Raw genomic sequence first — 16,079 nt, 5'->3', positions numbered from 1 at the left:
TAACGAAGCCAAACATAGTGACGGCAGCCAAGGAATTTCAGAGCTGATTGACTCTACATCCACGAGCAACTCTATGATGTCGGCCAATAACGATGTCCTGTAATTTGCGTTCAAGATCTTGCTAAAACTGTGTGGAGGGGTCCATGAAGATCTACTCAAACAAGGGGAATGCATTCAGCAAGTATATATGCAGATGAAAGATCAAACATCACAAACTGGAGGGGAAGCAAAGGTCGGGCTGGTGCCTAATCACGAGGATGTACAACTACCGATAGTGATTACTACAGAAGACCCCGACTTACCATAAAGTATCTCAGCTCCATCACACTCTCCCCCCCTCCTGTGTCTCCTCTAAGCTACTTAACGCAAAAATAAAGGCAAAGACAAATTCGACAGCAAAGCCTGGTGGGCACAAATGAGGCTAGTGCCCCAGGGTGATACAAGAAAATAGTCAAACCCAAATGAACTGCACGATCTTGTCATGCGTCTTGGGCAAAACTAAAGCAAAGAGAGCCCGAAAGAAGGCTTGCATCAGTCGCAGGAACTTTAACCAGCTGACAGTTACAAGAAGGGATCAATAACAATGAATCAACTGATGGAGTCCCAATAGTGAAACTGGAGGCACCAGCACTCCTCCAGGGGGGACGTTGCGCTGTAACATTCAAGCAGGCAAGATGAGGAAAACATATCTACTGCTGGGGAGTAAAAAGGTGCATAGTGAACAATTGGACTCACGAATAGTGTCAACAGTCCCGAAAGCGCCAAATACTTTCCAACGACTTAATATAAATCGGTCTGACTTGCTGAAACTGTTTACTAAAATACCATCTTTGCGTGGCTACAAACAAGAGACTCTGAATTCATCCAGCCATTGGGGATTAATCATGGCCATATGACTAAAATTCACTGCCTTCTCCCTGGAATTGCCACAATGATACGAGCGCAGAAAGAGTCCATACCCCATCTTGGATACGAGCTTGACAGGGCCTCTCGAATCATCGCGCCTGTTTGTTGTACATGCTAAATCTCCACTATATTACCCGTACAAAGATGCTTCAGCAAACCGCATGGAAACAACCAAGAGGTCTATGACAATACAACGGGATGGAAACGGCTGAAACTATCTGAAAGGTATCTTGGGAGAATTAGGGCCAAACACAGATTGAGAGTTAAAGATTGCATGCTGGAATACACGGGGCAACTCTCATTTTGTGAAGGGCCCTTCTCTACCTTGGCACCTAAAATTCAAGATTGGTATGCTGCAAGAAACTTGGTTATGGGCACCTTATTTGCTTGGATGGGTATACTATATACCAACAACTTGCAGAAAAGGGCCCAAAAGGTCGAACTTTGGGGGTTCTGATTATTGGAGTAAGTTCGGACCTGTGCTCTAAAGTGGTGCCCCCAAGATAGATTGTAGCAATGTATCGTATGTTGCTCCTGAACATCTTTGACCCCTCGGGTGGGGCCACAACCAGTGAGATCTTTGATTGCTTTGATGAGATAATTACAGACTGGGGCCCCTGCGGTGAGCGAGGTACCATATTACTGGGAGCAGATCTGAGCACTTGATGTGGTGAGACCCTGCCGATTGGTCTTTTTCGGAATGTGGCCCAGAATAGGACAACGGCCTCGAAAAGACGTAATAGGCAGGGCATGCATTGGCTTTGTTTCTATCTGACTGGGAACTAACATGCCCAAATGGCAGGACATTGAGCGATCTCCTGGAAAATGTACATGGGAGATGGGAACTAAGTCTGCTACTATTGATAACATTTGTGGAAGTCATGCTCTGCTGGAAAATGTGTCTGACTTTAAACATGTAAAAAGTGAACAGAGACTTGGGGATTGGGGAAGCCCGTGTAAATCACACTGGAAACCGTATCATCTGGTCGACTGCAAATATAAACAAGGCATGCTGAGTCATTGGATGTTCCCTTGCCTCAGATCCCCCTTTAAATCTGTTCAAATCCACAGCTGCTGAAATTGAAACCTGGCTTTTTAATATGGAACATAAAGCGGGAATTATCCCCGGCACTCCCAAATTGGATTTTTTGACAAAGCAGGAAAACGCCTGTATGACCTAGCGACCCAGGCAGCGAACGAAAACTTAGGATGGAAATACGGCTGATAAATAGCCGTACCAGCCATATCAATAATCATGTAAACGAGGTTAAGAAACCGAAAAACGGCTACAGGAATTGGCTGAAAAGGCACAAAGCCAGGATGCAAAATTTGAATTGGCAGAAAATGATGGGTGTCTTATATAGTGGAATCACACACACTATCTGGAAGCTCTTAACAATTGCAAGGGGTGACGAGAGCACATTTGTAATTAATCCAATCGCTGATCAGGACTGGAAGCGTTTTATTGGGGGGAGAATGTATTGTGTGGAAGCAGCCGTGTGGTGGAAGGAACCCTATTGTAGGGAACAGAAACCCTGTCCTCTGGTCTTGGATTGGCAATGTCACTGTGAAAGTATTAGGAATCTGAAGAAGTCCAGAGCTCCAGGGCCCAAGGGGCTGACGGCTGTGTTATTAAAGCAAGACCCGGAGAGGTGGTCCACAATACTATTTCATCTATTTACTTAAGTGTGTAAGGAGCGTAAAGTACCTGACTCCTGGAAGACCTCATTGATGGCCCCAGTCTTCAAGGCAGGAGACAAGCTCTGCCTGGGGAATTATAGGCTCCTGTCCATGTTAGACGTCACGGGCAAGGTGTTTGCGTCCAATGTGCTTACTGAATTACAGACATGGGCTGAAAAGCATAATCTGTTGCATCCATTTCAGACTGGCTTTCGCCCAGGAGCAAGCACAAATCATAACATTTGTATCCTGGACGCCCTTATCCTGAGAGCTAGCATGAAGCAAAATCCAACACTTAACATCACTTATGCAGACTTCAATGCAGCATTTGACCTGATATTTCGCTCAATTCTATGGAGGAAGCTTGCTGCAATGGGTTGTCTGCCTTGGTTTTTGGATATTGTAATCGCGCTCCACAGTAATACCTCGGCTCGCATTAGACTGGGAAATGGGGGCCTGCTCTTGGATTTTATGTCTTTGAACCGGGGAGTAAAACAGGAGTGCGTTTTGGTGCCCCTACTGTTCAGTCTCTTCTTGGCAGACCTAATAGCACAATTGGATCTTTGCGCTAAATATCCCCCAAGAATTGGATCTACCAAAGTATCTGCAATGTTCTAGGCAGATGATTTGATCACCTTTAGCCAGACATTTACAGATATGAAGGGGATGATAAATGTGCTATAAAGTTATGCCCGCGAGAATAAGTTGAAGATCAATTTGGGAAAAAACAAAGTTATGTTAGTCTCCTCCAAGAAGGTTAGCAGACCGGTTATGTCCACCAATCTAGGAGAAATTGAATACATTGAATAGTATAAATACCTGGGGTTAGAGATCGCCAACAGTAGCTTGCATGCTATGAGCAACACTGCAAAAATAAGGAAAGCTATGCAGCGGACAGCATTATTAAGTAACTTTGCAAACCAGTATGCAGGATGCTCCCTATCTGGAATGTTGGCCTTGTACAAACAATGGTGCTGCCACTCTATCCTGTATGGATTAGAAGCTCTAGCAATGCAGGACCTTTCTTGACTCAATAAACTAGAGGGGGCCTACTGAGGAAGAATTTTGGGCCTCCCCCAATCCATGCCCATGGATTATTTGCACCTCGGGCTAGATCTAACTTCTCTGAGAGGTCTAGGACCGAAGACACTGAGCATTTTGTTTATTAAGTCACAAATAAAACCTAAGTGCCCATTACTGGCAGTGATTGGTGGTGGTCTTAGCTTAGAAGCCCATGGTAGTAAGCATTACTTCCTGAAGTTGAATAATTAATTATGTTGCATTTTAGTGTAGAGGAGGAGCCAAGTACCCCCAACTCAACCACCTCAGCTGTCTTGCCTATATGTTGGGAGCCAGGATGTGAGACACGTGCGGTACCGGTGAAAATACTGATACCTAAGAGAATCCTGGAGGCAAGGTTCCCATTAAGAAAACCAGCATACAAGAAAATATGATGGCCGTTTGAATGAAATCCCAGAAGAAGCAGAGCAAATGAATGGACAAGACGAATGGTAATGTCCCACAGAGCAGAGTTGACTTAACTACAACAGATACAGAGACTAGAGAATGCAGATATTATACAAGGCATTAAGAAAGTATCAAGGATAAGTGACATCTTGGGATCAAGGTCAAGAAGCTTATGCCATAAAATGGATGAAGAGATCCAGTATAGTTTACATGTGTACAGATGCAAAAGAAACGCAAGCAGACAAAGTATTTTTAAGGCTGGCTTTATAGTGAATAGATTGCGGCATGCACCATTATATACATAAATGCATTAAGGATAAACAATGGAAGAAAATATGATGGCCGTTTGAATGAAATCCCAGAAGAAGCAGAGCAAATGAATGGACAAGACGAATGGTAAAGTCCCACAGAGCAGAGTTGACTTAACTACAACAGATACAGAGACTAGAGAATGCAGATATTATACAAGGCATTAAGAAAGTATCAAGGATAAGTGACATCTTGGGATCAAGGTCAAGAAGCTTATGCCATAAAATGGATGAAGAGATCCAGTTAAGTTTACATGTGTACAGATGCAAAAGAAACGCAAGCAGACAAAGTATTTTTAAGGCTGGCTTTATAGTGAATAGATTGCGGCATGCACCATTATATACATAAATGCATTAAGGATAAACAATGGATGTTTCCACTACGTGTTATAGCAGAGTTGGACTAAAAAATTGAAGGCCTCTTGTTCAGTGTGGCGCAGTAAGAAAACACATGTATTAAAAGTGAATCTCGGAAAGACGAGACTGAATGAACCATGAAGTCAAGCCAAGAAGCCAAGGCCTTATCAGGATGCAGTTAACTAGCATTGGATACAAAATCATGTGAAAGAACAGTTCCTGTTCAGAAGGCATGAACAAAACATGAAAGACGTCAGATGTCTATTAAGAAATAGTATTTAAAAGACAGTAAAAGCTCAAAATTATGGCCTACAGTCACGTGGAAGCATGAAGTTGGATGAGCAAGATGTTCACACCTACCCACGCGGGCAGAGCGTGCCTTCACTCCCCTGTTTCTCCACAGTACAGAACAAATTCAAGGCCGAGCTTCAAAGCTTAATTGATTACGCTGACCACTGATGTGATGATAGATTGATATGCTAATTGGTGGGAAGTTGCGGTAAGATCAGCTCCCCAGCACCTGGAAGTCCAATCTGCATGCTGCTAGACATAGGTGGAAAAGTACTGACAGAGGTTAGAGTGCCAACCAATTGTAGGGGACCGCGTAATTAAGGGTCCTATAGTTTGTGTAGCCAATGGGACGTTGTGTATTTAGTGACATCCATAGTGGCCATTTTGAGGGAAGGGCTTAGTTGTCCCACCTGATGTTAAGAAGCCTATCACTTACACTTACTATCCCATACTAGTATAGATCGTATATGTAGAGGTTCACTCAGAGCCTATCATAGTTAGTAATAGGTTCTGTAGTTTGCCACACAGGATGATGTTGGTAGTGACGTAGGTCAACGCCAATGATGACAAGTTTTGAATATAAAAGTACCATTTTTTTATGACTTTTGTTGATTAAGAGGATCAAACGAATTTGTTGATGTTGAGCAACTTCTGCATCCCCATCCATCTCCAGGGTAATTGCTACTCATCTTAAAGGGCTGAGGTTATTCAGTTCACTAGATTGGTTCCCAGATTTTACGCAAGGCCAACAATTCGAAGCTGTGAGGGATGCTTTTGTTAGAAGGTTAACAAGGTGGGACTGGACCAATAACTACTTGCATTTGGAGACACTGGGCCTCATTACGAGGTTGGCTGTAAGGGAAAAATTATGCCGGTAAAGGATTACCGGCATCGCTTACCGCTCCGGTCTATTATGACCCAGCAACCCGCTATTAACGGCACTCCAAATAACGGTGCCTCTAATAGCGGCATATGCACGTACACGCACCCCTTCGGGGAGAAAATACCGGCATGCCGGTAATAGGAGGACATCACAACCCACGCGGACATGCAAATACTGGCATACAGAAGCCGGTAATCACGGGCTGCATGATGCCGGCCATACAGGCATTGCGGACCACCCACAAACAGCAATCAGCAATCAAGCCAACTGCCACAGGTGCTCACAATCACCACAGGTGCACTCAATGGAGTCTGGCCCAGCATAAAAGGAGTACACCGACACACCACACCCCTTCCTACACCAAAATGCTACCACTAGCTGTTGCAATTATGGCGCTATACTGCTACAACTACAGCAACAACACCAACTCCAACAACAACTACAGCAGCAACAACAAGCAGCACAGAGGAGATGCAGGAGGAGAAGGAGGGCGAGACAGGCCCAGCAATTACCACCAGCACAGCCAGCAGTGCCTCGTAGGCAGCCACCAATCCTTCGCATCAGACCCAGGCCATTCAACCTAACCCCTGAGCAGATCCACACCCTGTACCGGTTGGATCGGGACACCATCACCACCATAGTGGACATGATACACAACGACACTGCAAGCCTCATAGAAATACGCACCGCCATCCCATCGCTAATAAAGGTGGTGTCTGTGCTCCACTTCCTGGCCACAGGCACCTATCAACACACAGTGTGTCAGCTGCATGGCATTTCAAAACCACTATTTTCATGCATGCTGCACCAAGTGCTGGATGCCCTCCTGAAGCACGCAAGCACCCACATATCCCTACCACAGACTGCCCAGGAGATAGCCGACACCAAAGTAGGCTTCCATCCACTTGCAGGCATGGCCAATTGTGTTGGTGCCCTGGACTGCACCCATGTGGAATTTGTAGTCCCCCAAGCCATAGAGGCGGTGTACTGCAACCGCAAGCAATACCACTCCATCAATGTGCAAATGGTATGTGACTCCAGCAAGATCATCACACATTGCTGCGCTCGATTTCCTGGATCAACACATGATGCCATGGTGCTGCGCAACTCCGCACTACCCCATCACATGGAGCGACATGCTGGACCACGTGCCTGGCTGCTTTGTGAGTTGGCCAACTGGCCCATGGCAGTGCTTTGGTGTACTGATGTGTAGGGATGCATACTCCACCTGGGTGGGAAAGGGGGGATGCATACTCCACCTGGGTGGAAAGGGGGGGATGCATACTCCACCTGGGTGGCAAAGGGGGGGATGCATACTCCACCTGAGTGGGAAAGGGGGGATGCATACTCCCCCTGGGTGGGAAGGGGGGATGCATACTCCAGCTGGGTGGCATTTGTCGGTGATTGGAGAATGCTTGCAAAGCTAAACACTCCTGACCTGAACCTCCCAAACCGAACATGACACATCACCGGCACAAATTTGACCATAAATGCATATTGAAGACAACAAGTAAGAGCCACGACCAGGCCACCATGGGTAGGTCAAGCAATGCATGACTGAACAGGATTGCAACTGTGCCAATGTGGCTAGTGTGACCATGCACAGTGTAGAATACACAGCATCAATGGGAGGCCAAATATTGTCATACAACCACAATACATCCGCCTCAGCATGCATTATTACACCCTGCATCATCTATTGAACGCCATCCAGACTACCACACCTCATAGCAGTATAGTATGCATCTAGGTAACAATCTTGCATACATACAGGGACATGTGCATGCCCACACCAAAAAGCTGCGGCCATGACTGTGCTTCCTTAAGGTGGCAGCTAAGAGTGACACACACCTATTTGTATTTGCTTGCAGGAGATGGAGGATATCCCTTGAGGCCGTGGCTACTTACCCCTGTGCGGAACCCGCAGAACATCCATGAAGAGGAGTACAACGTGTGCACACCCGTACCCGTGTTGTGATTGAGCAGACCTTTGGCCTGTTGAAGGCGCGTTTCCGCTGCCTAAGCTGGTCTGGTGGGGCACTCCTATATTGTCCTGAGAAGGTGGCAAAGATCACCATGGCCTGTGTCATGCTGCACAACATGTGTTTCCGGAGAAATGTACCACTGCCAACTGACATTGACATGCATGCACCGGGTGAGGATGATGAGGATGGAGACAGAGGTGAAGTAGTCCCCCTGCCAGTACGTGATGCACAGGATGGCCATGCAGTACGCCAAGCACTGATTCACGAATACTTCTGAACCACAGGGACTATGATATACATGTGTCATTGACACGCTGGGTTCATGTGGACATGCACACAGGGATTGTTGGGAGTTGGCTACTGAACACCGTCACACATTAAATGTATATACACAAAATGAACTATGTCCAGCCATTGAATTATTTGCACACAACGGGTGTATTTGTTCAAACAGGAAAAAATGTGACCACTCCCCCTACCCCCAGTGAACTCCCAAACCCACCTAACAAACCACAAAAACCCCCAGTGAACTCCCATACCCACCCAACAAACCACAAAACCCCCCAGTGAACTCCCATACCACCCAACAAACCCCAAAAACACCCCCAATATACTACAAGAAATGCTCCCCTTCACCCCCAACCATGTGTCCCACTCCCATTGTCTGCCCACACTACTTCCGGGACTTTTTGCTGTCCAGGGGTGGCATCTCGGAGTACCGTGCACTCCTCCGGGTCTGGCGCACAGGGCTGGTGGGAACTGAGGATGCATGTGTGGTGGCTGTAGATGATTCAGAGGTAGGTTCCACGCCTGCTCCAAGGCGTGGCCGCTGCATGTGGAGCAGGATAGAAGTTAGTACTTGTGTCACTGCCCCCAGGCAGTCCCTCATAAGCACAGCTGATTCATTCACAGCGGCTGTGTTCGCTGCAATGGCCGCTGTTGTCCCCTCAATGGCAGCTGCAATTGCCTGCCTTGTGTCCTCTCCATCGGCAATGTACTGCTGCAGGAGGTCCAACATGGCCTCCTGTCGGGCCTCCACCCTCGACAGACGCGACTCCAGGGTGTTGGTGGGAGCTGCAGTGGTGTGTGGTGCACTGACGGGGCCTGTATTCTGGGTGCTTTCCTGCTCGATGGAGCTCGGGTCCGAGTCTCGGAGGCAGGGATCCAAGGTGCTGTTGGTGGGTGAGGGCTCTATATGGGGCTGGAGACTGGATGGGGGTCTTGGGGTGGGTGGACAAGTCACTACTGTGACTCCCTCAAGGTCCATATTGGTATCCTGGTCATCCTCGGTGGTTGCTGGCGTATGTAGGGACTCCCCTACAACTGGTGTCGGTGTGGGCTGCTGGGTCTGATGTGTGTCCGGCACACTGGCAGCAGGTGTTGTCGGCTGTGTTTCCACTCGTTCAGGCACACTGCCTGTGGGTGTTGGCTGCTTGTCTGCCATGGAGGTGGAGCTGGCGGTGGCCCTTTTCTTTTGGTGCGACGTGGATGCCCTCCCAGTGTTCTCCTGCCTGTCATCTTCCTCATCGGTGCCTGGGGGGTAGAAGAGATGCAGGGCATCAGTGATGGTGTCACATGCCAGAGGCATACAATAGTGCTGTTCAATGTTCATTCATCTATTCATTTATGTCTTACAGGTGTGTCACACAGGGTGTTCTGAGGGGGCATTTTGGCATTCACTGCATAGCAGGGGGCATGCCGTTGATTTGGGGTTTGTGTGATGTGTTACATGGGCACGGTCCAGGTGTGTTGGCCGTCTGTTGGTTATGGGATTGGCACTCAGCATGCATTTCTGTGTGGCCGGGTTTGGGCCGCAATCTGGACTTGGATATGTTGATGTGGGTGTAGGAACGTACATTGCCTTGCCTAGTCTCTATTCTACATCACTTGTGCTACGTCATGGTTTCCCCTACAGGGTTGTGCAGGGTCACTTACCTCCTTCTGAGGATGATGCCGCACCCATCTCCATCTCCCCGAATCCCTCAATCGACTCAGGATCAATGAAGCTGCTAGCAGTCTCCTCCCAGGGCATCATCTTTGCGGGAGAGTGGGGACCCCCGCCTGTGGCCATGGCCGCCCTCCTGTTGCTTGACATTATCTTGCGGACCCTCAAGCGGAGGTCATCCCACCTCTTACAGCAGTCGCTGACAGTACGTGGGGTTGTCCCCACGGCCGACACCTTCCGGGCAACCTCCTGCCAGATTTCCTTTTTTTTCTGCTGGACCTCACGCTTCATATCGTGTGATTTTATGAGGTATGGTGTGCAGCTAGAGTGTCCGTCAACATATTCAGTTCTGCGTCGGAGAACCGCTGTTTACGCATCCGGTGGTCTTCTGGGTAGCCTTGGACATCCTCAAGGTATTGCCACAGTGCTCAACAGGTATCAACTGGTGGTTATGGAGGATGGCAATGGATTGTATTTTTAAAGATGGCCGCCGGGCCATTTCCCGTTCCGATGCGATGACGTTATTTCCGGGTCTGGTTTTATGAAATCGGTATTAGCATGTTGGTATTAACGGGTCGGTATTTAGGGGTTCCTCCTATGCGGTGTCGGTATCGGCGGATCCCATGATGCCGCTATCGGGGGGTTGGAGGGCCTTTTGCGGCATGCCGGTATGGTCATTACCAGCATAGGGGTTTGCGCATGCTCGCGCACTCGTAATCACCCGCTATTAGCAGGGTCATACAAGCACGGACCTGCTCGTTCCGCCATGCCGGTAATGGCCCCGTTTTTACCACGCTACTCAAAATGAGGCCCACTGGGGCCTGCTCGCTACTGGCTACTGCCATGCTCGCTACTGGCACCGCCTCCCGTGATTGGCCAATAACCGGCCCATTATGAGATGAATGGGCCGGTAATTGCCCATCCGCAGGTGGCGGTATTGTCAGCCTCCTGATCCCCATTCTGCCCAATAAGGCAGAATGGGGGTGGGGAGCATGGATGCACCGGCACCATTGATAACAGTGCCGGTGCAATTACGAGTTATGCTCGTGGGTGTCGCACAGGTCATACCTGGCGGGCTGTCAGGAACCCGCCAGCAGGACTCGTAATGCGGCGGGACGGTATGAACGGTGCTGGTTCCTTACCGGCACCATTCATACCGTCACCGCCAGGGTCGTAACGAGGCCCACTGAGTAATTATTCACCTTTTGGTACAGTTTCACACCTTTTACTGAAACCTCAGCGATACCTTGTCCAATGCCCCTATCCAGTGATGCGTAAGTTAAGCCTTCTGACTAGGATAAACCATCTACCTCTATGATCTATCTGGGGTATGTGATTGGGTCTTACGGATGATGCAAGATATTGCTGTATATGTAAATGCCATGAGAATATGGAATCAGTGAGGCATGCCTTCACGGAGTGCCCCAGATTGGGGCCTCTTTACATGACTACTCTTGGCAATCAATCAAGACGACTGAATTCTGGAGCTATTGTTTAAATACTGATTCTGTGGCAACTCATCCTGCTCTTCTCCATATATGTCAAAGAATTGAAATACATTTTGGGAATAATGACGGTGATAATTGTCCTGTAATGAGTCGTCTGCAGCAGTGGACATGTTGTATTTTCCTTACTCCCATTGTTTTCCATTTATCTTCTTCCCTTTTCTTTTTATTATTTTTAATTGGATATATTAAGTATAGTTATTAATAGGTTCTCTTTTTTCTCTTTCTTGCTTTTCTCCATTTGAACATTTATTGTAAAGTTTATAATAATGAACTAAAAACACAAATAAATAAAATAAATACATTAATTAATGGATCTGCTGCCACGTAGTGACGCCTGCAGGACCAACGGGTTACAGCTAAGCAGGAGGAAAATCGACTGCGACACCCAAAATGAGGGGATACGATCATGTGGAGGACAAAAATGAAGCCTGTAAAAAGAAAAATGCCTGGTATCGCAAATATCTGATCCCGAAGGCCCAGAGAAAGGCATTGAGAGGTGAGTGAGGCACAGAGGCGGTGCTTGGGGAGGCAAAGTCCAATGATGTGTATTTGTGCAGCTTTGCATAAGAATAGTGGTAAAATAAATAATTGTGGTGCTACCAAAAACACTCCAGTCCTGTCCTGAAGAAGGGAATGTCCAATAAGTATGGAGGAAAGGTAATAGGATGTAGGAGTACATTAAATCATTACAGAGCAATTACAATGCTGGCGTTGCATTGCTGGCTCAAATATCATACAGATCAGGGTCCAGACTAGTTGGATGTGCAGATGACCCAGGCAAAGCCACTTCCTTTAAGGTCCCTTTTATTAGATAGCAAAAATACAAGATATCCTTGCCCCGCCCACGATGATGTTTACAGTTAGGACTTGGAGGGAGTGCGCTCCAATGAAATAATGGCGTGTCCTACTCAATGGTATGGTGTCACTGTGGGGGATCCAACTATCACGCAATACAATAGGAAACTTTACTGGTGCCGTAGATTTCTGGGAGAGGGTCCTTTTAAAAGTGATGCGTGGGCCAATGCCTCCAAGAAAGGACTTAGGTACTTCATATTCGAATGTAAGGGACATGCCGTGGTAATGCAACAATATATTTGCATGAGACCTTTACAAACTACGCCAAAGAACCAACAAAATGTAAAATCAAGATTTAGATCTGTTACCAAATTTAAATGATCTAGGTATTAACATTAATGTGTCGGATTGGGAGACCAGCTGCAGGAAGAACAAATGAGGCAGAGCCGATGTGGGATTGAAATTCCCTGTGCAAAGGGTATTTTCTGTGCTTACTAGCTTCCAAGCAGATTCTTTAAAATCGACTTGAAAGACTGTCATGAATGGGGAACACCAGGGGAAGCCATGACTCTTTGGATCACTTCTTCTGAAGATACAGCAGAACCTTGCTGTTATGGTAGGAGGTCTTTGAGACGATAGACCTGGCGTCTGGCCTAAGTATGTACCTAGCCTCCAACGCCCCACCATGACTGTAGCAATGTTGAACCTGGTTTCAAGGACCAGCATGCTTGCATGCCCTTCAGTGGATCTATAGGGCCATGGCTGTGTAAAGTATGTGACCTTGCAGGCATCGAATTTGAATAAGAAACCTTCTATTGCAATGGATCAAGGGACCTTTAACTTTGCAAGTTTGGCAGCCAATGAGAAAACTCTTCTCGTTCCCAAGGACAAATTAAAAGTCTATGAAGCTATGTTCAATGTTTGTGGAATTGCATGCCTAGATCAACACCAGTGTGAAATTAGCTAGTAGAGTATCGATAGGCTCCACTCTTGCTCCACAACCCTTCCTTTATTCCGTCCTTTTTGGATCTGAATACATGAGGGCTTGGAACTTGGCAAAGAAAGCATCCACTGATGACTGGTTGCTCCTAACCTGAGGTTGAAGCACCAGTCCATTAAATGCCTTGGTTCTGGATGAGGATTTAAGCAAATGGTTGCCAGGTCGGCCTAGCCGACCACGGAAACTGAACATGCATTATAAAAAGCATCCTAAGCAGAATTACCATTATGCAGGATCAATTCAAGTATTTTGTCATCCTATGAAGTCTCTCTGCTGTCTTTGAGGCTCATTTCCAGCCTTCGAGCCTCACTGGTACCCTCTTGCTGGTGGTGTAGGAGTTCTCCATTAATTTCCTTGATGTAGAACTATCCCTGCCTTATTTAACCAAAATGCTTCAATCTGAGGGCAAGACTGTGTCGTAATGCCCCGGAGTCCACATAAATAGGCATGATCAAGGCAACAATCTTTATCACAGGTTGTGGGATGTCGCCACCTGGTACGGCCCTCAGAATGTGGATGTTGTGGCTATTAACATCTGGTGCCAAACACCCATTTTGGTATAGCAAAGGACCTTGTGTGAAGCAAAGAGCTGCAGCTAGCATGTGCCCCAATGTTTCAGTGAAAGGACAAATACACCAAGGATGTGCACGGACATGGAAGGCCGGAGCTCCGTGCGGAACCCCTCATCCATTTGCATTGCATGTCAGGGTGCAGCAGGCGTGGAAAAGACATCCATACTGTAGGATCAACAGCCAGAGAAGAGGGGAGCTAGCGTGCAGTAAAAAGTCCATGTAAGGCCGAGGATTAGTTGGGTGAAGTGTAGGGGATGCTTGGGGTGGTGCGGCAGGGGAACTGAAGGGCCCAGTGGGCAGCGAGACTGGAAGGAGACAGAAGGTGGGTGTGAGCAGCCTACAAAGCAGGCTTTTATCATTAGGTACAGCCCGGATACTGAACCTCCGCCCAGGGTGCTAGTTCTGAATCATGTGAATGGGTACACAGCTGTGCATGTATCTGCATACATTAGCATCCCACTGATTCTACTGAAACTGTGTGCAGGTACCCTGATATGTCTGCATTTAGCTATTTCCCCTAAACGTGAACTTCGCATACTACCTTTTCGTTGAAGCTGTAGAGATCCTAGTAGACATATTGACTTGAGCATTTCCGTAGTGTACATTTCCAAGCAGCATTGCAACTGGATGTAAAGTCTGCAAATTTCAGGATGGATCTCGCCGTCTTCAGCACTGCAACAACAGAAGAAAACAGAGAGAGGGGTTACCACCCTAATAAGCTACCTGGAAACACGTATGTTTTATTCGCGCTTTGCAGCGAGCGCATTCACAGTTCTTCAAAGAATTGCTTTCATCATTAAGGCAACGCTCCATTGGCTGATATTTATGGTACTCAGTGAAATTTTTTTTTAAATAAATTGACGGAGACAAGCTTATTGAAAAGAGTTTCTGCAAATGTAGTTACAGCTCACATCACGGACCCTTTGAAACATTAGGACACGGGGGCATGTTTCGTTCTTGTCTCTTGGATGCTGTGGTCTGAACGCAGGGCTTCATACAGGAGCGGCGCTGGTTTGGAGTCTGGAGGACTAGAATGGGGCATTACAGCTAGGCCAGGGTAGTGGAGGAGAGGATATCTGGACTTCTAGGCTTCTGGGGAGAAGGCCGTGCTCACTCCTCACCCCACTTCTAGACAATGCCAAAGAAACAGATCCTTTGATGATTCCGAGACCTTACGTCAGCTCTGGGTAGCTCATCTACTTCTGCATGTTAGTCTGTACTCTATTCATTCTAGTCCACCCTTAAAAGTAGGAAAGAAAGAAAACCCACGCCTGGAGCTGCCAACTGCCCTATGTCACCAGGGCTGCCTGAATGTACTTTGCATCCTGGGAGTTGTAATTTAATGTAATGGGTTATTTATAACTGCTTCATACCCAGGGATTTCTAAGCACAGACCCGGCTCCACGTCGTCTTGTTTTCAAGACAAGCACGTTGCACCTGAGCTATCCTCCACTCTTTCCATTCAAGCATGGCACTACGAGACCACCGTGGAACGCGCTTTTAGACAAAAATCCAGGAATGAACGAAGGTGAACCTGAAGACCTTGGACTATGACAGATCTATGTTGATGCCTTTAAAACAAGGTGCACCTGTGCTGTTACTGCTCCCTGGTCAGAAGAGAGCCTCTGAAGTACAAATACATTGCCCCCACATCCCTATTCCTCAAGAAAGTACTTATCACATGACATAAATTCCACCTCTCCAAAGTATTCAATCTTTCTAAACCTAAACAACCACGGAGAAAGCCAATAGGGGTGGCTTTGCAAATGTAAATGCTACGATTTTGCTCCAACAGGACAACATGTTTTACCCCGGCCTCGATATTTCCAAAGCCAATCCTATTGTTTTTGCCACTGCTTATTATTAAATGCTTCCACTCCAAATTGAAATGGCGATGATACAAACTAAACACCCTAAACAAAGGTCAGGGTCCAGACCAGATTACTGACTGAGTGGGACCAAGCTTGCTGCCCTGCAACCTTGCTAAAGGGCTTCATAATGTTTCTCAAGGATACTGCTAAACTGGCTCAGCACATTAAAGTGTTAGGATCTCAAGTTGAACCGTGTCCAGCTTCAATGCTTGAGAATGTATTGGCCCAATAACCTCCCCGTTGGCGAGAATCTTCAGTGTCTCCATTATCTGTGGTTCAATCCGAGAAGCGTGGGATTACGACACTCTTAAAATAAAATCTGCAGACCCACCAAACCTTCAGAACTACCACCCAATATCTACCATGCCATACATGTCTAAACTACCTCACCTCCAACTCTCAAAATATGGTGGGTCTTACGTGCTTTTGGATTAGTTGCAAACCCTGCAGAAGCACAGGAACCACGGTGGTTTTAATGAGAGGACACATACAACACACCCTTTGCAATAAT

The 16,079-nt window shown here is 47.0% G+C and overlaps 1 protein-coding gene and 1 long non-coding RNA gene across 2 annotated transcripts in view; one reads left to right on the top strand and one right to left on the bottom strand.

The window, feature by feature from the left end:
* The window catches only part of RGS7BP (regulator of G protein signaling 7 binding protein), a 567,198-nt gene that overhangs the window by 101,737 nt on the left and 449,382 nt on the right, over positions 1-16,079 (bottom strand). The window contains exon 3 of the mRNA XM_069627344.1: positions 14,239-14,369. Within this exon, the coding sequence (XP_069483445.1) occupies positions 14,239-14,369 (131 nt within the window). The remainder of the gene's footprint in view (positions 1-14,238; positions 14,370-16,079) is intronic.
* The window catches only part of LOC138511576 (uncharacterized), a 132,145-nt gene continuing 127,670 nt past the window's right edge, over positions 11,605-16,079 (top strand). Inside the window, exon 1 of the long non-coding RNA XR_011280633.1 lies at positions 11,605-11,826. This is a non-coding gene — a long non-coding RNA (uncharacterized lncRNA). The remainder of the gene's footprint in view (positions 11,827-16,079) is intronic.

The sequence above is a fragment of the Ambystoma mexicanum genome, chromosome 6p (genome assembly GCF_040938575.1).
Source record: "Ambystoma mexicanum isolate Mex_15411 chromosome 6p, UKY_AmexF1_1, whole genome shotgun sequence".
NCBI classification, from domain to species: Eukaryota; Metazoa; Chordata; class Amphibia; order Caudata; family Ambystomatidae; genus Ambystoma; species Ambystoma mexicanum.
This window is presented reverse-complemented; position numbering and strand designations above follow the sequence as displayed.